The sequence below is a fragment of the Schistocerca gregaria genome, chromosome 8 (genome assembly GCF_023897955.1).
Source record: "Schistocerca gregaria isolate iqSchGreg1 chromosome 8, iqSchGreg1.2, whole genome shotgun sequence".
Lineage (NCBI taxonomy): Eukaryota > Metazoa > Arthropoda > Insecta > Orthoptera > Acrididae > Schistocerca > Schistocerca gregaria.
This window is the reverse complement of record NC_064927.1, coordinates 327,732,032-327,758,654: the sequence shown is the minus strand read 5'-3', so window position 1 is coordinate 327,758,654 and position 26,623 is coordinate 327,732,032. Positions and strand designations below refer to the sequence as shown.

The following is a 26,623-nucleotide window of genomic DNA, read 5'->3' as shown; positions in this document are numbered from 1 at the left end:
ATAAAAGTTCACACTGTCAATTGCATAGTTTATAAAAAGAGTTAATAAACACCTAAAACTACCGACAAGACATTTTGTCCCAACGAATAAACTCAATGCTACTTAGAGCTAAAAATTGTATGAAATATATTCGTAGTAGCGAATATGAACAACAGTCAGCTGTATAATGGAATGACGAAAATGAACATTGGTGCCCGACTGGGCCTCGAACCCCGATTGCCTGCTTATCGTGAGGAGTCGCTTTTCCGTACGGCTACCACAGCACACGGCCTGACACAAACATCCACATGTCGGCAACCGTGTCTATAACTTGTACTGGAGTGGCCATTGTCTATATTTCTGTACAAGGGAGACATTTTAATTCAAAGTTGCTTGACCGATGTGTTGTGCGACTGAACAGAGTATCATAACTTGGAACAACACAGGTACTGCAATATCATATTTATCCGCCGACAGCGGGCAAGTGACATTCAATTATAATGTCCCCCCTATGCTGTAAAATACGTAATGGACGTAAGTACAGGTTGTAGTCACATGGTTGACGACATAGGGAAGTTTGGGTATGGCCATGAGTCGTGCTCAGGTAGCCTAATGGTAAGCTGACCGCTAGTGATAAGCTGTAAATCCAGGTTGAGTCCCAGTCTGGCACAAATTTTCGTTGCCGTCGTTCCATTATACAACCGACGGTTGTGCATATTTGCAGCTGCGAATAAATTTCATGCATTTCATACCGCAATGCTTGTTACTTCAGATATGCATTCATGTCCGAGGATACATTGCTTCGGAACAATACATGCTCAGCAATACCGTAGCTACGAGGGTAAGTAAATTACAGGGTGTACATAAAGTCCGGGAGCACTTCCAATTATATATTGCACAAGAACGATACACTATATAGGTATCATACATATGTCATTTTTGAGAGAAACTTTGAAAGTTTTTTTTTCACATTCCAGTAACTATATTTAATTCATCCATTTTGCTATCGAAACTTACCCCAACCTCCTTACAATGAAGTCGTTTCTTTTATTTATTTATTTATTTTCATTTGACATCGTCAATGGAAATGTGAACCAATTTACATGTGTAAATGTCCAACAGTTGCCAGTCATTAGTTTACAGTCGTTTTCAACGAATGGAATTCTAAACAGGAAACAAAATAGCTTCATACATCGTAAATGCTGCTGAGCTTAAACTTTTTTAAACATGCACATTAGAAAAGATAAATATTCCCCTCTTGCAACTGAAAGGAGAAACTTCATAAGATAAAAAAATGTTATCTGATAAAACTAGTATCTCTCTTTTGCCTCTTCTTCTGTCCCCCACCCCTCCCCCAACGTATACAATCGCAAGATATTTCATTAACATTCTGTGCTCCTCACCCCATAGTCAACCAAGATACCTAAAGAAGAGCACCAATATGTTGACAGTTTCTTGTAAAAGCAACCCAGTACAAACGTAACTTCCTCAGATTTAGAAATAAGGTAAAGAAGCACGAATTCTGATGCTGCCGGACCATGACGTTGTTTTTGCTTGTCAATCCTTAAAACAGGTGGAAATTTAAGGTCAGGAGTACACTAATTGTTAAGAAGTTTCATGAATTGCACAATTAATTGATTGCAGTAATCTCTCAGAACGTTGTGTGTTGGTCAACTACCGCCAATAGTTTCACATTTTCCTGTGTCAGAGAAGGAGACACCACCATTATGAGTATGCCTGCGACAGACCTGGCGCTCGCTGTGCCTAGCTGACGTGACGTCACGAACAAGCGCCGAGGCCTTCTTTTGAGTCGGTGTTGGTCGTACTGCATCTGCAGTAGCAATCACAGCGACACAACGAACTGTTACAAATCTGTTACTTCAATGACAGGTACGAGCCACACGGCCCTTAAGCCGTCGGCACACGGACCGTGCTGTCGAACGTCAACGTTAAGCTTGCTGATGAACGCTGAGGAAGGATGCGATTTTTTTATTTTTTTTTTAATTTGAGAGCAACTACTAGATCAGTACAACTCAGGTGTCTTGTTGGCCGACAAATTTGAATAGCCAGCAATTTGTCGGGTTGAGTCCCTTGTCTGCACCCAGCCCATTTGGCAGCGCCAGCTTGTCCTCGGAATACCTCGTAAACAACTCTCTGCACCGTGTAAGCAGCTTGCTACACAAGTGAACTGAATTAAATCATGCTTCAGTGTTATTCATGGCACAGAAGCCAGGACTGCTCCTCCCATCAAGTACAGTGCTACTCTTGAGAAAGGACATGTACAGCCTGCAGGTTTGCAACGAAACAAACACAAGAATTCAGCAGACTCACAAAAATTTAGTCACAAGGCCCATGTCATTAATGCGGTGTATTCAAAATGTGCAACAAGCATTAGCAAAATCAGTAAGCGAGCATTTTCTTCATTGCAATGCCAGTCCAACTATTTTTTTGTTCATTTGCTTCTTGGTGGGGTATGTGTGAAATTTCAGTTGGACATGGGTGCCTCGGTTACACTGCTGAACCGTCACACATAAAAAGTTTTAGGTTTCACACTCCTGTATTACACTACCACGTCCCTGATTTTTTTTTGCTTTTTTTTAATTTTTAGGCTTAATTCCGTGCTCACCAGAAAGAAACACACACACACACACACACACACACACACACACACACACACACACACACACACATATATATATATATATATATATATATATATATATATATATATATATATATTCCTGGAAATGGAAAAAAAACACATTGACACCGATGTGTCAGACCCACCATACTTGGTCTGGACACTGCGAGAGGGCTGTACAAGCAATGATCACACGCACGGCACAGCGGACACACCAGGAACCGCGGTGTTGGCCGTCGAATGGCGCTAGCTACGCAGCATTTGTGCAACGCCGCCGTCAGTGTCAGCCAGTTTGCCGTGGCATACGGAGCTCCATCGCAGTCTTTAACACTGGTAGCATGCCGCGACAGCGTGGACGTGAACCGTATGTGCAGTTGACGGACTTTGAGCGAGGGCGTATAGTGGGCATGCGGGAGGCCGGGTGGACATACCGCCGAATTGCTCAACACGTGGGGCGTGAGGTCTCCACAGTACATCGATGTTGTCGCCAGTGGTCGGCGGAAGGTGCACGTGCCCGTCGACCTGGGACCGGACCGCAGCGACGCACGGATGCACGCCAAGACCGTAGGATCCTACGCAGTGCCGTAGGGGACCGCACCGCCACTTCCCAGCAAATTAGGGACACTGTTGCTCCTGGGGTATCGGCGAGGACCATTCGCAACCGTCTCCATGAAGCTGGGCTATGGTCCTGCACACAATTAGGCCATCTTCCGCTCACGCCCCAACATTGTGCAGCCCGCCTCCAGTGGTGTCACGACAGGCGTGAATGGAGGGACGAATGGAGACGTGTCGTCTTCAGCGATGAGAGTCGCTTCTGCCTTGGTGCCAATGATGGTCGTATGCGTGTTTGGCGCCGTGCAGGTGAGCGCCACAATCAGGACTGCATACGACCGAGGCACACAGGGCCAACACCTGGCATCATGGTGTGGGGAGCGATCTCCTACACTGGCCGTACACCTCTGGTGATCGTCGAGGGGACACTGAATAGTGCACGGTACATACAAACCGTCATCGAACCCATCGTTCTACCATTCCTAGACCGGCAAGGGAACTTGCTGTTCCAACAGGACAATGCACGTCCGCGTGTATCCCATGCCACCCAACGTGCTCTAGAAGGTGTAAGTCAACTACCCTGGCCAGCAAGATCTCCGGATCTGTCCCCCATTGAGCATGTTTGGGACTAGATGAAACGTCGTCTCACGCGGTCTGCACGTCCAGCACTAACGCTGGTCCAACTGAGGCGCCAGGGGGAAATGGCATGGCAAGCCGTTCCACAGGACTACCTCCGGCATCTCTACGATCGTCTCCATGGGGGAATAGCAGCCTGCATTGCTGCGAAAGGTGGATATACACTGTACTAGTGCCGACATTGTGCATGCTCTGTTGCCTGTGTCTATGTGCCTGTGGTTCTGTCAGTGTCATCATGTGATGTATCTGACTCCAGGAATGTGCCAATAAAGTTTCCCCTTCCTGGGACAATGAATTCACGGTGTTCTTATTTCAATTTCCAGGAGTGTATATAGCGAGCGGGGCAGCCAGATGGCGTGGCGGCAAGGAGGGCAGGAGTCAATTAGTCGGAGGCCTGGCCACGGTGCCGCCCTCATTCCCGTCACCACTCAAATTGATTGTAAAGAAACATTGATTAATTTTTTATATATTTTATATATTTTTTATATTTTTTATTTGTTTGGGAAAGCGTAAATATGGGATTGGAGCCAGATTATTCCGTTGATACATAAATGGGTGAAGGTTTTAGAGTTCGAACAGCTATCCAACACCTGTTCTAATGAATGCAATATGCAGCTTATTACCGTACTTGCGACTGTGCTACGCGTAGTATCTAATTTAAATATAATCCGTTTCCATGTGTAACAGAAACTCGCTGTAATTGTCGACCGTCAGCCGATTGAAGACATGACTTATATATTGGCCCAACAGCCACATGATAGGGTTATTTTTAGTTGGCGGAAAATATCTGACGTCTAGTCTGTGCAGTAAGTTCGTGTCTATGTTATTTTCATAAGTCCTAGTTATAAGGGCGACTTTTTGACGAACCCATTGCCAATTGTGCATGCGGTGACTGCAAGTATATCTGTGGGGAACAGTATGTGCTTGGTGACAATGGGCTGTGTCGCTTAGCCCAAGCTAATGCAGGCGCTCATTTGTGCTGATAATGTTGTTAACCGTTTTGTACCATGTCGACCTGACCAAGGACGGAAATACACTGCTGCTGATGTTCGCCCGCAGGAGATCCCAATTGACTCCAGTGTGCTTTTTTTCGATTTTGTTCTTGCCCTCATATTGTTTCCTGTGCTCCAGAATGCCCATGGCAGTTAATGGTCGATGTTGGAGAAGGACCTCGCTCTACTAGCTCTTTTTCAGATACAATGTGCGGATGTGGGGAGCTGGTAGTCGATCGTCTGCACATTGATCGGCGGTTCTACGCATTTCGGCGCGACTACCTCAAACAACTTTGCCGCAAGGGTGTGACAGGAGGTTTGGATTGAGGATGTCATCCGTTTAATGTACAAAGCCATTCCTTTGGCGTTCAGATCGGTCAGACCCATACCGCCATGCAGAGAATGGAGGGTCATAGTCTTCACGTCAACTCGAAATATTTCCCCGCGCCACAGAAAATTGGTCAACTTGATCGTTATCTGTTTGGCTAAGACTGTGGGGATAGGAAAGACCTGTGCCACATAATATGTTCGCGGCAGGATACATGTATTTACACTCCTGGAAATTGAAATAAGAACACCGTGAATTCATTGTCCCAGGAAGGGGAAACTTTATTGACACTTTCCTGGGGTCAGATACATCACATGATCACACTGACAGGACCACAGGCACATAGACTCAGGCAACAGAGCATGCACAATGTCTTCACTATTACAGTGTATATCCACCTTTCGCAGCAATGCAGGCTGCTATTCTCCCATGGAGACGATCGTAGAGATGCTGGATGTAGTCCTGTGGAACGGCTTGCCATGCCATTTCCACCTGGCGCATCAGCTGGACCAGCGTTCGTGCCGGACGTGCAGACCGCGTGAGACAACGCTTCATCCAGTCCCAAACATGCTCAATGGGGGACAGATCTGGAGATCTTGCTAGCCAGGGTAGTTAACTTACACCTTCTAGAGCACGTTGGGTGGCATGGGATACACGCGGACGTGCATTGTCCTGTTGGAACAGCAAGTTCCCTTGCCGGTCTAGGAATGGTAGAACGATGGGTTCGATGACGGTTTGTATGTACCGTGCACTATTCAGTGTCCCCTCGACGATCACCAGAGGTGTACGGCCAGTGTAGGAGATCGCTCCCCACACCATGATGCCGGGTGTTGGCCCTGTGTGCCTCGGTCGTATGCAGTCCTGATTGTGGCGCTCACCTGCACGGCGCCAAACACGCATACGACCATCATTGGCACCAAGGCAGAAGCGACTCTCATCGCTGAAGACGACACGTCTCCATTCGTCCCTCCATTCACGCCTGTCGCGACAGCACTGGAGGCGGGCTGCACGATGTTGGGGCGTGAGCGGAAGATGGCCTAACGGTGTGCGGGACCGTAGCCCAGCTTCATGGAGACGGTTGAGAATGGTCCTCGCCGATACCCCAGGAGCAACAGTGTCCCTAATTTGCTGGGAAGTGGCGGTGCGGTCCCCTACGGCACTGCGTAGGATCCTACGGTCTTGGCGTGCATCCGTGCGTCGCTGCAGTCCGGTCCCAGGTCGACGGGCACGTGCACCTTCCGCCGACCACTGGCGACAACATCGATGTACTGTGGGGACCTCACGCCCCACGTGTTGAGCAATTCGGCGGTACGTCCACCCGGCCTCCCGCATGCCCACTGTACGCCCTCGCTCAATGTCCATCAACTGCACATACGGTTCACGTCCACGCTGTCGCGGCATGCTACCAGTGTTAAAGACTGCGATGGAGCTCCGTATGCCACGACAAACTGGCTGACACTGACGGCGGCGGTGCACAAATGCTGCGCAGCTAGCGCCATTCGACGGCCAACACCGCGGTTCCTGGTGTGTCCGATGTGCCGTGCGTGTGATCATTGCTTGTACAGCCCTCTCGCAGTGTCTGGAGCAAGTATGGTGGGTCTGACACACCGGTGTCAAAGTGTTCTTTTTTCCATTTCCAGGAGTGTATAAATTTAACCCTCTGAATTTGGTCCATGCTGCGATAAACGTTACCTATTAAAGCACCCTCGACTTTGAGCGAGACATTCCGCCAATTTGCCGCTATCATCCTTTGCGGGGGGACCGTCAGTATCGTCCGAAGAGATTTGTGTTCCGTAAAATGGTTAGCCCATTTTAGGCCGACATCGTCAAGTCCCCTTATACGTAGAAATTTGCTTTTAGTTTCATTCATTTTTGCGCCAGAAGCAGAACAATAGCTTCTGAGGTATGCCTCCAATTGAATCACATCTTCCGTGTTCCTCACGACGATGCCGACATCATCAGCATATGCCCCAACTGCAGTTTTCTTCCCGGCGATCGTTATGCCCGTCATGTGCACTTGTACTAGCCGCAGCAATGGTTCTAGTGAGATGACAAAGAGCAACATGGAAAGGGGGCTTCCTTTGGGGACACCCCTTGCGATGGTAATGGGTGTTGTGAGCTGGCAGTTGACGGAGATAATGGCGGCCATACCAGTGATCATGTCGCGCACGACAGCAATGGAGTCATGCAGGAAGCCCATCCTCCGCATCGTTTCGAAGAGGTATTTATGGTTGCCACGATCAAATGCTTTATAAAAGTCGAGAAAAAGGAGGCCGCAATAAATGGTGCTGGCAGACGACAGAGCGACGATATCTCTATATTGTGCTGCAGTCTGAAATATTGATCGCCTATAAGCACAAGTTTGCTGTTGCCCAATTTGGTTGGCGGTCAAAGGCATCATTCGTTTGTTTAAAGCTCTCGCAATAATCTGAATAAAGAAGAGAAATCGGCCGGAAGTTCTTAATCTTTTTACATCCCTTATTTTTAGGAATCAACACGATTTTACATTCTTTAAGTTCTGATGGTACAAAGTTTCCCCGCAGGACGTCGTTAACGGCTTGTGTCAACTTATCACCTATGATACTCCAATATCGTTGATACAATTCGACCGGAAGCCATCAGTTCCTGGCGATTTCCTTTTAGGGGAGCCGCGAATTATTTCAAGGACATCTGGACTAAAAGCCGAAAATAAGCTGGCGTTGTCGACGGCCGTAATTGTGGAGGTTGTAAACGCAAATAGCTCATCCGAATAGTCCCCTTGCGTTGCTTCTGCCTCATACAGGGCACTGTAATACCCTGGATTTCTCTGATTATCTCGTTTTGCACAGTGAGGACAGTACCGTTTTCTAATCTAATTTCGTCCATGAGTATCCGTCGTCGGTTCTTGCGATGTTTAATCAGATAATATAACGCAGCCGTTTCGTCCTCGCTAACAGATCTGGCTTTTGACTTAATTTTAAGACCCTCCAGTTGTTTTCTCTTTAAGCATAATAATGTCGCTTTAATTTTCTTGATGTCGGACAAGGGCCTGTCTGAGCCATCTGCCTGATCATACAAGTCCCTTAAAACCGTGTAGTAAAATTCCGTTGTACTGCGAACTGCCCGAGATCTCTCTATACTGTAAGATATAATTACTTTCCGTAATTTGGGCTTCGCCTTGCGGGTCCACCACTCCAAAACACTCGGAAAGTTGTGTACAGAGAGCATCAAAATTCCCAAGCTGTCTTTAATTCGGCCTTGGGCTCGTCGTCTGTTAAAAGGCCGACATTCATACTCCACTGATACCTAAACCAGTGAGTCGGTTGCCGGTCTAAGTTTATGCCGGCACTCACACTAAAGTGATCAGAGAAGCTGACTGGAGTGATTTCCTCTTGTAGCAAATTCCTCACTATGTGACTCGACATATAGATTCTATCAATCCTGCTACTGGATTTATGTGAAATGTGCGTGTATTTCACAAGCGTGGGATACTTAACTTCCCACGCGTCCCTCAAATTCATTTGGGAGACAAGAAAGTTTAATTCAGGGGAATAATTAAAATTCGAGGATTGATCTTTATGGTGCAATACACAATTAAAATCGCCTGCAATGATCAAGTCTCTCCGCAATAAGTAAATGATATCCTCCTTAAAAAATTTCGATCTGTCAGCGCGCCGTGCACTTCCAGATGGTGCATACAGATTGATTACACTGACACCCATGATATTCACGACTGTGCCCCGTCCAGAATCAAACTTTTTGACATCGGTTAGAGATATTCCTTCCCTGACTAAAATCGCTGAGCCAGCACTCAATTCGGGAGCGAAATTGATTATTGCAACATAGCCGGGAATGTTAATTTGCCATGTTGAAACCTCTTGTAAAAGGGCAATCTCTGTACGAGAGCCAAACAAAAATTGTTTTAATAAAGCAAGTTTTAACTCTGACGTGATCCTATTGATGTTAAGGGAGGTGATAGTATAGGCCTGTAGCATATAGGTAATGAGATGTAAAAGTATAACAAAACGATGGCATCCAGCTCAAGAGTGACGGCTGCAGAATTAAAAAAGGTATAATGTGAGCAGCCATGAGAGGATTATTGGATCAAGAAGCTAAATAAAGGTCATAACAAGTGATACACTACGAATCATAGACCGGTTGCAGCAAAAACGACACAGTGAATGCTGCGAACCATAACCGGATAAAAGGACAGAAGAAACACGAAGAAGCTTTGCAACATTAGGCGACAGCATGGAACAAACCTTGTACCAACGGAATTACCACTGTGGAGGATGGGCTTCGCCGAGTTCTTTGCTGTTGTCATCACCGAAACGTTCCCTCACAATTTCATAACTAATATTTCGGGGTACTACATCCGCTTGCGACGAAGTAGAATTGCCCTTGTTGCGAGGAACGTAGAGATTTGGCTGTGGATTCAGCCTTCGTCGTGGGGTGTTTTGAGGTCCCGGACATTTTGTGGATTCTTTGAGACGCGGCGGTGTCGTTGTCGCAGCACTGCCGCCAGCAGCTGGCAGGTTGGTAAACACTTTCGCTTATTTACTTCCGCCCGGAACTTGTTGTCGGATGTCAGTTGTAGCGCGTTGTTGACACAACACTTCCTCACTGTGTGCGCGTTGTAGCGGCTGTTGTCCTTCGGACGCGGCTCTCAAAATTGGAGGTTCCTGTACATGACCCGGCGTCTCAGAATTCGGCATCCCCTCGAGTCCATCCGCATTGGCTTCAAAATCGACCCGCATAACATCATCTGGTACTAAATCCTCCGCGATTGATGGGTTTGGTTTCCGGGCTGCAGGAGTCGTGTGAGATACTTCCTTATCTGAATGCTCATCACTACGTTCCAGCGGCCTTTTCTTTTACATCTACATCTATACCCGCAAGCCACCCAACGGTGTGTGGCGGAGGGCGCTTTACGTGCCACTGTCATTACCTCCCTTTTCTGTTCCAGTCGCGTATGGTCCGCGAGAAGAACGACTGTCTGAAAGCCTCCGTGCGCGCTCGAATCTCTCTAATTTTTCATTCGTGATATCCTCGGGTTGTATAAGTAGGCGGAAGCAATATATTCGATACCTCACCCAGAAACGCACCCTCTCGAAACCTGGTCAGCAAGGTACACCGCGATGCAGAGCGCCTCTCTTGCAGAGTCTGCCACTTGAATTTGCTAAACGTCTCCGTAAAGCTATCACGGTTACCAAATAACCCTGTGACGAAACGCGCCGCTTTTCTTTGGATCTTCTGTATCTCCTCCGTCAATCCGATCTGGTACGGATCCCACACTGATGAGCAATACTAAAGTAAAGGTCGAACGAGAGTTTTGTAAGCCACCTCCTTTGTTGATGAACTACATTTTCTAAGGACTCTCCCACTGAATCTCAACCTGGTACCCGCCTTACCAACAATTAATTTTATATGATCATTCCACTTCAAATCATTCCGCACTCATACTCCGATATATTTTACAGAAGTAACTGCTACCAGTGTTTGTTCCGCTATTATATAATCATACAGTAAAAGGTCCTTCTTTCTATGTATTCGCAATACGTTACATTTATCTACGTGAAGGGTCAGTTGCCACTCACTGCACCAAGTGCCTATCATGTTGCAGATCTTCCTGCATTTCGCTACAATTTTCTAATGCTGCAACTTCTCTGTATACTGCAGCATCATCCGCGAAAAGCCGCATGGAACTTCCTACACTATCTACTAGGCCATTTATATATAAATTGTGAAAAGCAATGGCCCCATAACACTCCCCTGCGGCACACCAGAGGTTACTTTAACGTCTGTAGACGTCTCTCCATTGATAACAACATGCTGTGTTCTGTTTGCTAAAAACTCTTCAATCCAGCCACACAGCTGGTCTGATATTCCGTAGGCTCTTACTTTGTTTATCAGGCAACAGTGCGGAACTGTATCGAACGCCTTCCGGAAGTCACGGAAAATTGCATCTACCTGGGAGCCTGCATCTAATATTTTCTGGGTCTCATGAACAAATAAAGCGAGTTGTTTCTCACACGATCGCTGTTTCCGGAATCCATGTTGATTCCTACAGAGTAGATTCTGGGTTTCCAAAAACGATATGATACTCGAGCAAAAAACATGTTCTAAAATTCTACAACAGATCGACGTCAGAGATATAGGTCTATAGTTTTGCGCATCTGTTCGATGACCCTTCTTGAAGACTGGGACTACCTGTGCTCTTTTCCAATCATTTGGAACCTTCCGTTCCTCTAGAGACTTGCGGTACACGGCATTTAGAAGGGGGCAAGTTCTTTCGCGTACACTGTGTAGAATCGAATTGGTATCCCGTCAGGTCCAGTGGACTTTCCTCTGTTGAGTGATTCCAGTTGCTTTCCTATTCCTTGTACATTTTTTTCGATGTCAGGCACTTTTTCGTCTGTGCGAGGATTTAGAGAAGGAACTGCAGTGCGGTCTTCCTCTGTGAAACAGCTTTGGAAAAAGGTGTTTAGTATTTCAGCTTTACGCGTGTCATCCTTTGTTTCAATGCCATCATCATCCCGGAGTGTCTGGATATGCTGTTTCGAGCCATTTACTGATTTAACGTAAGACCAGAACTTCCTAGGATTTTCTGTCAAGTCGATACATAGAATTTTACTTTCGAATTCACTGAACGCTTCACGCATAGCCCTCCTTACGCTAACTTTGACATCGTTTAGCTTTTGTTTGTCTGAGAGGTTTTGGCTGCGTTTAAACTTGGAGTAAAGCTCTCTTTGCTTCCGCAGTAGTTTCCTAACTTTGTTGTTGAACCACGGTGGGTTTTTCCCGTCCCTGACAGTTTTACTCGGCACGTACCTGTCTAAAACGCATTTTACGATTGCCTTGAACTTTTTCTATAAACACTCAACATTGTCAGTGTCGGAACAGAAATTTTCGTTTTGATCTGTTAGGTAGTCTGAAATCTGCCTTCTATTACTGTTGCTAAACAGATAAACATTCCTCCCTTTTTTTATATTCCTATTAACTTTTGCTGAGATTCACTTTCAAGACAAACTGGCACAGCAGTTTGCCGTCCTACGAGTGGTGGAAACGCATCAGCTGTTATGGGCGGGGTCTCGGAGGTAGTTGCCTGGGGAGCAGCAACATCAGGGTGTGCAGAAGAACCAGAAGTATCTACTGCCATTACCTCGTTAAGTGTTACTCTACGCCGCGGCTGGAGATTATTTTTTAAGACAAAAACTCGATGGGGGCAGTCCTGGCGAAGATGGCCTAGTTCATTGCCAATATGGCAGGTGGGGGCTTGACCAGAATATACACTCCTGGAAATGGAAAAAAGAACACATTGACACCGGTGTGTCAGACCCACCATACTTGCTCCGGACACTGCGAGAGGGCTGTACAAGCAATGATCACACGCACGGCACATCGGACACACCAGGAACCGCGGTGTTGGCCGTCGAATGGCGCTAGCTACGCAGCATTTGTGCACCGCCGCCGTCAGTGTCAGCCAGTTTGCCGTGGCATACGGAGCTCCATCGCAGTCTTTAACACTGGTAGCATGCCGCGACAGCGTGGACATGAACCGTATGTGCAGTTGACGGACTTTGAGCGAGGGCGTATAGTGGGCATGCGGGAGGCCGGGTGGACGTACCGCCGAATTGCTCAACACGTGGGGCGTGAGGTCTCCACAGTACATCGATGTTGTCGCCAGTGGTCGGCGGAAGGTGCACGTGCCCGTCGACCTGGGACCGGACCGCAGCGACGCACGGATGCACGCCAAGACTGTATGAGCCTACGTAGTGCCGTAGGGGACCGCACCGCCACTTCCCAGCAAATTAGGGACACTGTTGCTCCTGGGGTATCGGCGAGGACCATTCTCAACCGTCTCCATGAAGCTGGGCTACGGTCCCGCACACCGTTAGGCCGTCTTCCGCTCACGCCCCAACATCGTGCAGCCCGCCTCCAGTGCTGTCGCGACAGGCGTGAATGGAGGGACGAATGGAGACGTGTCGTCTTTAGCGATGAGAGTCGCTTCTGCCTTGGTGCCAATGATGGTCGTATGCGTGTTTGGCGCCGTGCAGGTGAGCGCCACAATCAGGACTGCATACGACCAAGGCACACAGGGCCAACACCCGGCATCATGGTGTGGGGAGCGATCTCCTACACTGGCCGTACACCTCTGGTGATCGTCGAGGGGACACTGAATAGTGCACGGTACATCCAAACCGTCATCGAACCCATCGTTCTACCATTCCTAGACCGGCAAGGGAACTTGCTGTTCCAACAGGACAATGCACGTCCGCATGTATACCATGCCACCCAACGTGCTCTAGCAGGTGTAAGTCAACTACCCTGGCCAGTAAGATTTCCGGATCTGTTCTCCATTGAGCATGTTTGGGACTGGATGAAGCGTCGTCTCACGCGGTCTGCACGTCCAGCACGAACGCTGGTCCAACTGAGGCGCCAGGTGGAAATGGCATGGCAAGCCGTTCCACAGGACTACATCCGGCATCTCTACGATTGTCTCCATGGGAGAATAGCAGCCTGCATTGCTGAGAAAGGTGGATATACACTGTACTAGTGCCGACATTGTGCATGCTCTGTTGCCTGTGTCTATGTGCCTGTGGTTCTGTCAGAGTGATCATGTGATGTATCTGACCCCAGGTATGTGTCAATTAAGTTTCCCCTTCCTGGGACAATGAATTCACGGTGTTCTTATTTCAATTTCCAGGAGTGTATAATGTGAGCCTTATAACCATCGACCGCGATGTGAGAAGGAATGTTCATTTTTACTTCCATGTCCACAGATCTAATCCCACTGAAACATTGTAATTTGTAGCGAGACGACCACTTTTCGTTCAAAATTTCTTTAACCTCACCAAACTTAAAAAGTGCATCTTTGATTTTAGTATTGTCAATCTCCATGGGCAAGTTAAGTACTCGAACTGTCTGAATAGAAGTATCGTCACGTCTTACAGTAACCATATTAGTGGCGCCGTCGCGATGAACAAAAGGGACTTGTTTGCCGATTTTTTCAAGAAGTCGATCAACTACTATTGGACTGAGAAACATGACAAACACGCAGTAACGATCAGAATCTACCTGGGTGGTGTGCACAGAATCAGAAGTGATGCCTATTACCTCGGTTAGCCCGTCATGAATCTCGAGGGCGGTCGGTTGAACTCGGCGGGTCAAAGCCAAAAGCCAGGGTGTTTTTCCGGGTGGTGGTAGACATGGCGCTGCAGCTGTAGGGAATGCGGTCAAGCCCGAATCCCGTACACGATCGGCAAGTTGCTGACGAAAAGGACGAGCACAAAAAAGTACAATACACATGAATCACTCGGAACACAGAAAAACAGAACGGCAAACAGTAAACACTGGCAAGGACACCGACGACGTGGAGCAACCAGGTAGCACGTCCGACCGCGGCGACAGCGAAAGCAGGAATGTCGATTTGTGTATACAGTATGTGGGCCCCAACGTGGTATACGCGATCACAACGCACTCCAGCGGCAGTTGAGGGATGTTTCTGTTTTGTAAATCACACTGTTTACTAAACGGGCGCGCGTAAAATTCCCACGTTTGCTCTATTAAAACGCTCAAAAAAAAAAAAAAAAAAAGGTTTTAATGGCTCTGAGCACTATGGGACTTAACATCTATGGTCATCACTCCCCTAGAACTTAGAACTACTTAAACCTAACCAACCTAAGGACATCACACAACACCCAGTCATCACGAGGCAGAGAAAATCTCTGACCCCGCCGGGAATCGAACCCAGGAACCTCGACGCGGGAAGCGAGAAAGCTGCCTCACGACCACGAGCTGCGGACTAAAACGCACCTTCCCTCCATTGCCCATATGCTAGTCACATTGTTCTATATGTTATATAAAAACTTCAATATCCATGTACATGTTTTAAGACGAAAAGGAAATTATCACGTCCAATCAGTAAGGACGTAGGCATACAAAAGTTCCATTACAAACAGTGCGATACAAATTTTGCGTTAGTTCTCCAGGTAAGATAAACATTACTTCATCATTCCCACATTTTAGTAAAACCCCAAGATCATTCTTACTTGATCACTGTTCCTACCCAGTAGCAAAATCTTTGTAACATATGAATTACAAACGTATAAAGATATCTCGCTCCTTTTTCTTTTATAAATAGCGCAAGCTGTGCTGTAGATTAAGCCAATCGAACAAACTCTCCCTTCGAAAAAAAAGGTGAACTCATATTTACATAAGATCAAATATTATTGTATAGACTTATATTAAATTAATAGTAAAGTATCAGAATCTATTAAAAACGCGAATGTTAGGGGGAAAAAAATTTGGATATAGGGAGAGGTGAACCACCGCTTTAATACGCAGAAGCAATAACGCAACTCACAACGCTATTTTTTTCCCATTTTGTTCGATGTTGTTGCATTTGTTCGGTGCGGATGTCCCAGGACACCCTTGAAGTTCAGGGTAGAGTCGTTGACTCAGTTTTTTCTTAGAGAGGGCAGCTAACCCTCTGACCGAACACGTGGGGCTACCGTGCCGGCAATTCAGCGACAATTATATATCAGCCACTTCTAACATCCTGTAACTTCCTCAAACTATGTTACTAACTGAAATTTAATTATAACGAGTAGTAGCAAGAACAATGCGTTTTTTGGTGGATCTTCAGTGTGTCGTTGTCTTCAAATGGCATACTCTCATAATACGCAAGTTGCAATAATTCTTCTGCAACGAATATGATGTTCCTCATTTTATTGCAACGAATCAGACAGTTAACAACGGGTTTTCGGGTGACTCTCAATTTTCTGGTGTTCAGAAACGGCATATATATACGTATAGGCTTGAAATGAATGCGAATATGGCGCCTCACAACTCCGTACTGCAGGCCTGCACGTGACGTAGGAGGCGTTGTGCCATCTGATTGGTCAACGCTCAGACGCACGCTCTGACATGCTAGACATTGCTCTGCACGTTCGGAAAGACTCCCGAACGTGCCATTCGGCGTTATGACGTGAGAAACTCGGCACGCTCAACGCTCAACGTACGGATGCCCGGTCCGTGTGACAACGGCTTCAGTCTGCATTCGACTGACCCTAAAAGACCGCCGTTTGCGACTTCAGTGGTGTCAAACGACAGCTCATTGAAAGGCAGGGTGGACATCTGTTGCGTTTTCTAATAAAATCTGTTTCTTCCTCGGTACCAGTGACGGCCCTCTGTTGGCTAGAAGAAGGCCGTTTGAGGGCCTCCACCAATCTGCCAGCGTGGAAGACACGCTGGAACTGCAGCTGCATTTATGATCTGGGGCGTACTTCAGTATGAGAGCAAGAGCACCCTCGTAGTTACCCCGCGGACCTTACTGCAAATTTGTGCCGCAGTCTGGTGATTCGACCTGTTTGGCCGCAATTCATGAACAAAATTCCAGGGATGTTTCCCAACTAGATAGCGCTCGCCCACATACTACTGTTGTAAACCAACATGCACTACGGTGTGTCGACATGTTGCTTCGGTCTGCTCGATTACCAAATCTGTGTCCAGTCGAGTACATGTGAGACATCATCGGATAACTACTTCGACACCATATACAAACAATGGCAATCGCCACTGTACTGACAGACCATATGCAACAGACGAGGAACTCAATCCCACAAACTGACATCCGGTATCTGAACAACGCAGTGCATGCACGTTTGCGTTCAACATTCAGACGACTACATTGGTTTTTAATGTACCAGCATTTCACATTTGCACTAGCGCATCTCGCGCTTCCATTAATCTGTGATCTTGCAATGTTAATCACTTAAATAAGCTACCGACAGAAATGAATTCCCGAAATTTCTTTACTGCGCATTTCACAATTTTTGGTGTTGCGATTTTTTCCCTTAGTGTAATTTTTTTTTGTACAGTCCCAGTGCTTATCGTATACATTCCAAAAAATTTTAATAGTTAAGCATTTTTGTTTTCCTTTGCGGTGTTGTTGTTGATGACGATATAGTTAGCCTTCTGTAGAATAGAATGAACTGTGTTTCTTTGTGTGTGACTGTATCTTTGCTGAGATCCAATCATTATCATTTTGAATTTTTCATTTATCGCTCCTTGTGTTGCTGCAGCTCCGTTGGGATTGTTTACGATGATTGCACCAGCAACATTGAACTCTATTTCTGCTTTATCAGTCTATGGAGGAAGTTCATGTGTATTGAGAGAGAGAGAGAGATAGAGAGAGAGAGAGAATGAGCGAGTGAGAACAGGAGTGATTTCGGAATTGAACCCTGTGGAACACCAATTGCAATTATTCCCCATCCCAAAAGAAGATTCATAATGAACTCTCCACGCTTTCCGGCTTTCGTTTAGTAAATATTTACTCGCTTTCATGCACTTTGGTTACCCATACACTGAGCAGGTGGGAATACAGCCTCGCAATTCTCAGTTTTTCTAATAATGTAATCAATAAGGGATGTATTGTCCAGCGATTTCAGATAGAAGTCACAGCTTGGACTATTATCTATAAGTTATCAAAATTCAGCTCGGTTTCATCATTAATAACAGAGGAATAGATAATTTGGTTACATCAAAAATTTCCGGGTTTTACCACACAAAATGCGGTAAAGCGATGCGTATGTGTCTTTGCCCTATTTGAGATAAGCATGGACGAAAATGAATGAGTGCTTAATATAAATACTTGAAATAATCCTCTGTAATATTGTTGTATTGCAGCCAAATTACTCAAAGCAATGTTGAACTGAAATATCCTGCAAAGTGAAAGATAATGTTTAAAAACTACTTTTTTCCAGCACGAAAGGAGTATCATTAGGGTAACCTAAAAGAGTCCATTTACCGAGACTAAGCTATTGAGGTAAAGCCCTCTGACTCCTCCTTGCAATCACAGATTCTTGTTCTTCTTCTTTTTCTGCTTCCTTGAATACTTCGTTGCTAAATAGTAAGACCATATCTTTATACGAGCTACTGTCATGATGTGAGAAGTCTGAATCTCACTGAATCAACGATCATTTTGATGTGTTTACTTTCCTTTTTTTGGCATTGATATAATGAAATCTAACTTATGTCGTTTTATTCCTATAGCGCAACCTATTCTTTCTCTGGCATATTTTTCTTTCTCAGTAGCGAGCCTTTATTTTCCCATGCATTCTGCTTCCACTCGTTATTTATTGGGTGTCATAGTTAGAAGCTTTGTTTTCAAAGCTTTGCTGGAAAGTTGTCCCTAAAGACCGAGAAATATTCAGGTGATAATACTCTCACGCTGTGTGTGTTGAATATCATCTTCTGCCTGGGGTTATCAATGAAGAAATGTCGTCACTTTTTTCTAGCTGCGGCGATTTACCCCAGAACACCTACAGAGATATGCCCCATAGTGCCATTTTCATAAAAATGCGACATTGTTGAATTTGGGGATCCAACTAGAACCATTTTTTTCACGCGAAAGTGAGGCTTAAACGCAGTACTGTCAACAAGTAATTTGTTGATTCTCCTTCTCAATCCGTACATTATACATAGTTCAAGTAAAACATAGGGCAAGTTACTTGTGTATAGTAAAAAACATTTTCTCACCTCTCGAGCGACCTGCCGGGATGAACTTCCATGCAGCAGTAAGTTACAATATGCCTAACTTGCCGCTTAGTGGTCATCTCCTGAATCCATTACAGTTAGCTAAAGAACTTGGTGCGGGTTTTTACCCAACGTGGTGTTTTACCCTCACCTACCCTACGTCTGCATGTAACAGCGAGCCACACTATTCCTGAATTCGGTTTCCATTTCATCTCTTGTTATAGGTCACTGATGATAAAAAGTATCTCAGAAAGTTTTAAGACCATTGATTCATAATTCTATAAAACTATAGTTTCCTGCTTTAAGTTTCGTTCCGCTCATCAAACGAAGAACTTTTTTTTACTTTACTAATGATGTTAATTACAGCCCCACACCAGAACAAAACTTCAGCAGCTGTTTCATTGCCCGCAGGCGGAGGCAGTAACGCTGGCGGCGTACAGCTGTTCCTGGTTGAAGGCGAGCCATCGATTCAAGCGCGCTTTGAGGATACTCATGAGCCGCGCCCAGAAGCCGCTCGTTCTCACCGCTGCACACCTCTACCCTATGAACAGGGAAGCGTTCGTTTCGGTGAGTGCTAAAAGAAATACCATATTTATGGGGTCCGACAAAACATGCCATCTCTACAACTGCCCAAAACAACTCGTTCATGTATTTTGTGTAATACCAAATTATTAAACTTGAGCTTGCTGCCTACCAGCATAGTAACTGAGGGAAGAGACACATTACTTAAGATACTCGTTTCGTATTCATCGGGAATTCGGTTGAAATGGCCATCCGATTACCTAGATTTATAAAATGTCGAATCAAAACACCCTTAGCTGTAAAAAAAAAAGTTTCAAATGGCTCTGAGCACTAAGGGACTTAACTGCTGTGGTCATCAGTCCCCTAGAACTTAGAACTACTTAAACCTAACTAACCTAAGGACATCACACACATCCATGCCCGTAGCGGTCACGAGGCTCCAGACTGTAGCGCCTACAGCCGCACGGCCATTCCGGCCGGCCCAAATTTACAGTTCTTATTTTATTTGTGCGACCAGTTTCAGCGGTGCGTTACGCCATATTCAGGCCCAGATCGACGTGTAGGAAGAATCCCACCTCTGGCCAAGTTGATATAGGGGCCAACATTCAGGGAGTGGTTTCCTTAGATTTCTTCTTATCACAGTGATCCCTTCGATCATTACTTGTCGACACCAGTTAGCAAGTGAGTACCGAATGGATCGCTGAGTTAAGAAATCTACGGATACAACTCACTGAATGGTGGTCCCTATTTTTGCAGGTCAGGAGGTGGGATCCTACTCAAACGTCGGCCAGGGACGCGCAGATAACGTAATGTAAGGCTGAAACTGGTTGCGGATATAAAATAACAACTGGAAATTTAGACGGCTGAAGGTTCATCGTCTATTCGACGTCAAACGCTAATCTCTTTTCCTTCATTTTTCCACAACAATAAAAAATAATATATTTAACTAATGAAAATATTGAGGAAATGTATGATGAGATGAAAGAAATTATTCATATTTCTGAGGGAGAAGAAAATTTAATTTTGGTGAGGAACTGGAATTGGATAGTAGGAAAAGCAAGAGAAGGAAGAATTCCAAAAGAATATAGACTTGGGGAAACGAATGAAAGATGAAGCCACCTAGTAGAATTTTGCCCAGAGCATAATTTAAACATTGTTAACACTTGGTTTAAGAATGGTGTAGAAGCTTGTATGCGTAGAAGAGACCTGGAAACACCGGAAGGTTTGAGATTGATTAAATGATGCTAAGACAGAGATTTCGGAACCAGATTTTAAATTGTAAGATATTTCCAGGGACAGATGTGGATTCTGACCACAATTTATTGATTATGAACTGCTGATTAAAAGTGAAGAAACTGCAAAAAATAGGAATTTAAGGCGGTAGGACCTGAATGAACTAAAAGAACAAGAGATTGTTCAGAATTTCAGAGGGAACGTTGGGCAACAGTTGACCAGAAACGGGGAAAGAAACATGGTGGAAGTGACAAAATAGTGAAGGCAGTAGAAGACCAAATAGATAAAAAACAAGGCCTATCAGAAATGCTTGAATAACACAAGCGCCATTGAATGTAATTGATGAAAGGAGAAAATACGAAAGTGCAGCAAATTAAGCAAGCTAAAAGGAATACAAACGTCTAAAAACTGAGACTGACAGGAAATGCAAAATGGCTAAGCAGAAATACCTCCACACAAGTGTAAGGATTTGGAACATATTTCAGTAGGGGAAGAATAGATACCGACTACAGTAAAATTAAAAGAAATTGGGAGAAAAGTGGAGCAGCTATATGAATAACAAGAGCTCATATGGAAAACCAGAACTAAGCAAAGAAGGGAAAGCTGGTAGGTAGAAGTGGCATATAGTGGGTGTATACAAGAAGATGAAGGAAATATTATATAAATGGAAGAGGACGTAAATGAGGATGAGATGAGAGATGTAATACTGAAAGAACTATTTCACAGAGCACTGAAAGACTTAAGTTGAAACAAGACCACTGGAGTAGATGGCATTCGGTCAGAGCCACTGACAGCCTTGGGAGAACCAGCCACAGCGAAAATCTTCCATCTGGTGATCAAGATGTATGAGGCAGGCCTCAAGAACAATGTAATAATTCCAATTCCAAATAAAGCAGTTGCTGAATGCTGTGAAAATGACCGAATTATCAGTTTAGTAAGTCATGGCTGCAAAATACTAACACAAATTTCTCACAGAAGAATGTAAAAACTGGAGAAGCTGACCTCACAGAAGGTAAGTTTGGACTTCAGAGAAACGTCAGATCACTCGAGGCAATACTGATGCTTTGACTTAACTTAGGATATAGGTTAATGAAAGTAGAACATACGTTTACAGCGTTTATAAACTCAGAGAAAGCTTATGACAATGTTGACTGGAATACTCTCTTTGGAATTCTGAAGGTGTCAGGCGTAAAACGTAGGAAGCGAAAGGCTGTTTACAACCTATATAGAAACGAGATGGCAGTCATAAGAGTAGGGGGACATGAAAGAGAAGCAGTGTTTGATAAGGGTTTGAGACTAGGTAGCAGCCTATCCCTAATGTTATTCAATCGATACACTGCACCTTCAGTGAAGGAAACCGAAGAAAAATTTGGAATAGGAGTTGAAGTACAGGGATAAGAAACAAAAAACCTTGAGGTTGGCCGATGACAATGTAATTCTGTCAGACATAACAAAATACTTGGAAGAGCAACTGAATGGAATAGACAGCGTATTGAAAGGAGGATATAAGATTGATATCGACAAGAGAAAGACAAGCAGAATGGAATATAGACGAATGAAACCAAATAATGCTGATGGAATTAGATTGGGAAACGAGACACTTAAAATAATAGATGAGTTTTCTGTTTGGGAAGAAAAATAACTGATGATGGTTGAAGTAAAAGGGATATGTCATGTATACTGACAATGGCAAGATAAGCGTTTTTGAAGAAGAGAAGTTTGCTAACGTCACATACAGACTTAAGTGTCAGGAAGTCTTTTCTGAAGATATTTGTCAGAAGTGTAGCCATGTATGGTAGTGAAACACGAACAATAACAAGATAAGAAGAGAATAGAAGCTTTGGAATGTGCTGCTAGAGAAGAGTGCTGATGGTTACAAGGATAGATCACGAAATTATTAAGGAGGTGCTGAATAGAATTTTGGAGACAAGAAATTTGTGGCACAAGTTGACTAATAATCAGTTGAAAGGATCAATTTAGTGATGCTGGGCAGTGTGTGCGCGGCGGGGTTCAGGTATGAAAAATGTCAGACGGTACTCTACATTACTTTTCAAGCTTCTTAATCCTCAACAGAACTGACATCACTGTATTTCAGTAGATCAATAATTCTCTTTTCAGTCGTCTTCTATTTCATTAGGAACAGTACAGGTGATTTATGTGACCATATATTTAATTTGCTTACCAACTGTTACTAAGGTGACCCTGTTGGGCTTTCTGAAACTTTGGGAGAGAGCTGATGGGAATGTAAATATGATAATATTTCTCATTGCTCACACACTAGTATGCCATCGATCACTGACCTTTACGTAAATACAATTGACACCTGGTGAACAAATTACTAAATAAAATATCTGGGTGGGAAGTTGAAAATGGTAAGAATTTAAGATAAATCCACTTGCAGGCGATAACGCTGAACTGGGTGCTGTGAGTGAGTGAATCAGTGTCAGCAAGGATTCACCAGCGCAACTGGGAACTCCCTCACACAGAAGTAATTAATGACAGAATGGGTATTGGATGTAGGCTTCCGCAACTCGGGCTTCCTGAAGCATATAACCATCTTAAAACTTGCAACTGGGGGCATTTTACGCCCACCTTTTGAAAATATCGTAGTCTTGTTATGTACATTACATTTTAAAATTTTGAATGCAGTAGCGATTGTTTTTAAAGATTAATTATTTAAGGATCCGTAAGTCTTCTAAATTTTTAGCAAATCTTAACCCAAAAATGTAATGGTTAATACTGAATGCGACTTCTCGCTACATATGTCATTTATTTTCAGTTTTAAAACCCTTTGTGAATAAAAGTCAAAAGTCAACGTCACCTACGAAATTTGCATTTTAAATAAACTGTAGTGTTCTTTGAGTCGCCTCACGACTGCATAAACTTTGCAGAAAATGCTGTAGTATTTTCAAGACTGTCCTAAAATATACTTTGGGGCTCTAGACCCTACGTAAATATTATGGAAATTTCATTACTGTTGGTAGGAGTAACCCTGATGTTTCCTAGTGGTTAAGATTAGGAAATGGCAATAAGCTATCTGCTAGAGTGGTAGCGTAAATCATTAATTAATGTAGTACCTTGGTTTAATGGACTTGGGTGGTTTTACTTTTCATTTAAAATTTTATGTATTTTCTGTTTCCCTTAAAAACTATTTTATCGTTTGTTGCAAATCCTTAAATTACAAATGTCGAAGAGAATGTTAATAACAGCTGTATATAACTGTCACTAGCTATGAGAAAATCCAATTCGCACTGAATTTTAGGTGGCAGGTATCAAAATTGTAAGCAGTATTAAATTAAGAAAGAAATGAAAAGTCCTTTATTTTTTCCTCGAGGATGGACTCTCACACGATGGTAGGCCCGAGAGTCAAATTCCATTTTGAGAACATGAGTATCACTTACAGTATTTTCCAGCTTAGGGTTGCTCAAAGAAAGTATAGTGTCCCTCAAGTAATTTTTTTGGAAAGGAAGTAAAGTAAGTCCAGGCTCTGAAGAAACCCACACATTCACTTTTCTTTCCTATTGCTTACGGATTTGAAACTTATAAGTGTTGAAAATACTATGGAAGCCTCATATCAACAACTGACATTCATTCAATTATCAGAATCCCAAAAAGGACAGCTTGAACCAGATGCACTGTGTCACTGCTCCACTGAACTTGCGTGCACACATCGTGTCCCAAATTTCGTAAGTCAAAATGTGAAAGCTAATCACTGGATCTGACAAAAAGAAACTGGATGTGGGAGAAAATTAGTTGGAAATGTGTATCTCATGCTCAGTGCGGTAAAAGAGGAAGAGGAACAACATACAAGAATTACCCAGATCACTGTTTAGAAGAGCGCCCTTTTTTTGTGTACACAAATACAGATACAAAACCTGATCACTCACAAAGGTTAACAATGGTATGCATTCTCTCTAGATAGTTAGGATGAACAACATACTGCTCTTTGAAACACATGAAAGGGCGACGAGTGAAATTTGTAGGTGAAATCCTTACAACCTATTTTTCCAAAACCTGTTTCACTAATGTCCTTCCTTCTCGGCGTCATCTTCTGTAAAGGAAATGCTATAAATTTCAGGCCAATTTTAGGCATTTCCACATAAATGTAACAATTAAAGAGGCATTCATTAAAGTAAGATGTTAAACTTCTTTAAGGAGAGTTGTGTTCCGAAAACAGACAAAACTACTTAATTTGTATATTATCGAAGGATCTGTGTTCTAGCTGTTGGTGTGTTAACAAATGATCATATGGCAATCTTTCCATATATTATGGGCTTCAATGATCTTCTCTTGAGCATGTTCCTATCGATAGCTAAACATGTCTTTGAGTTGAGATAGCTTCTCTTTAGAAACATCTAACTTTACTTTTAGTGTTTTGTCGAGAGAGTATTGTATTTAACTGTTCTGGAGATATCCATTTTCATGTCTTGAAGAGCTCTCTTTTAGCTACTCTGTCTTTTCTTGCATTAAAATACAAAAGTTAATGGAACCTCCTCAAACGTAGGTATCCAACTGTGGAATACTTCTTTTTGAAACTTATAAATTTCTATTTTCTTTTTACAGCTGGTGAATGCATCATATTCATACTACGCATTGCTGGGTCAAATGACTAAATGATAGAGTCAGTCCCTAATTTGGAACCAACGTCTCCAGTGGTTTATGATATTAAGGTTTTAATAGATGTAACTGTATATTTCAAAACTTCTTTCACTGATGGCATTCTGTAATGAGATTATATGATGTATATTATATTAAATAACAATTGAAAACACATCAGCTAAATGTATGGGTAGTAGTGAAACCTATGAAAGGACAGATGTAAATTAAAATAAGGAGAAAGTATATGTAGAAATGCATAGTAATTTCAGTTAATTAGCGATGTTTCCTTACTGAATGTATACAAAGAACAATTATTTAGATGGAAAGTATCTCACAAAATTTTTGCTTAACTTTCACCTAAGTATGAATTTCAAATTAATTTTCTCTGGAAGCTGCTATAAATGCTACACTGTAAGATGTTTTGTATAATAATCGCTTGCTGGTGTAACAAATCCACTGAAGACTCTTAAGCTGAAATTTTAATCACCTTTACTGCTTTATACTTGTTGATAGATAACATCACACTGTTAGCTCTCTCATAATTTCTATACTAATTAAGAAAAAATTAAACATTTGTTTAATTGAAGAGAAAACATTAGTTGCTTACCAAAGACAGTAGTTGAACTATAGGTGCCTTTCCAGTACTGCACCAATGTGTTAAATGTGTGTGTAACAGTATGTAACATGAACGATGTAACCCAAGTTTATTGAGTTGATAGATTTAATATAAATTTAATTGTCACTATAACGCATATATTTGTTTTTGTGGCTAGTAGATGTATTGATTTCATTTGATTTAGTTATATACCCACACTTTATTATCCTGAATTTAAATAGTTGGGAAATTATATCATAAGTAATTTAGGAGGTAGGAAATTATATCATAAGTATTTTAGGTACATTTCAATTTCAATTGAGACTAACCTGCGCTATTTTGATCAGTTGTTTGATATTTCATCTCTTGTAATTATCTTACACTAGGAGATGTACTTGGAGTAGCAAGTACAAGTCATTGAAGTATGAAATTAACTTAGGTTATCTACATTATATTGTCAGATTTTTATGTCATTTGCTGTGTCTGTTTGTATATAAAGTATATTGTATTTCACTAAAAGGATTACGACAAATTACGTCTTCACACTGTGATCCTAATTACGCCATACTGACATCTGTCTGAATAAAAAAGCCTTTAATTTCATCAGGTATGAAAAATTGTTGGTATTTTCCTACTTCACTCTCAAATTCGTCTTTCCTACTGACAGTGATATGTGTTACCAGTTTATTTAAACATTGATTTTGCTATTGTATAATTATAATTTAAATAGGTCATAATAAAATACATGCAGCCTCTGATAATCACTGTGTATTTGTGTTATCTAGAGGTTAGGTGCCCCAAATGGCGACGTTATCGTGCACTTACAAATATTAAAAGAAACGAATATGGATAAAAAGGTTGAAAATATTGCAACACTCTGATGAGCACACCCACAAAATAACTTCACTCACTCCCATGTCAATCGCTCTGACCCACGCAATCTCTCCATCTTACATTCATAAGGCAGTGGAGAAAGGGTGAAAAGTGTGCGCCACACACCACAACCACCACACATTAGAAGATTCTCT

The 26,623-nt window shown here is 43.3% G+C and overlaps 1 protein-coding gene across 1 annotated transcript in view; it reads left to right on the top strand.

The window, feature by feature from the left end:
• LOC126284965 (odorant receptor Or2-like) overlaps positions 1–25,018 on the top strand; it is a 71,942-nt gene extending 46,924 nt beyond the window's left edge. The window contains exons 4-5 of the mRNA XM_049984237.1: positions 19,058–19,213; positions 24,965–25,018. Of these exons, the coding sequence (XP_049840194.1) occupies positions 19,058–19,213; positions 24,965–25,018 (210 nt within the window). The remainder of the gene's footprint in view (positions 1–19,057; positions 19,214–24,964) is intronic.
• The last annotated feature ends 1,605 nt before the right edge of the window (positions 25,019–26,623 follow it).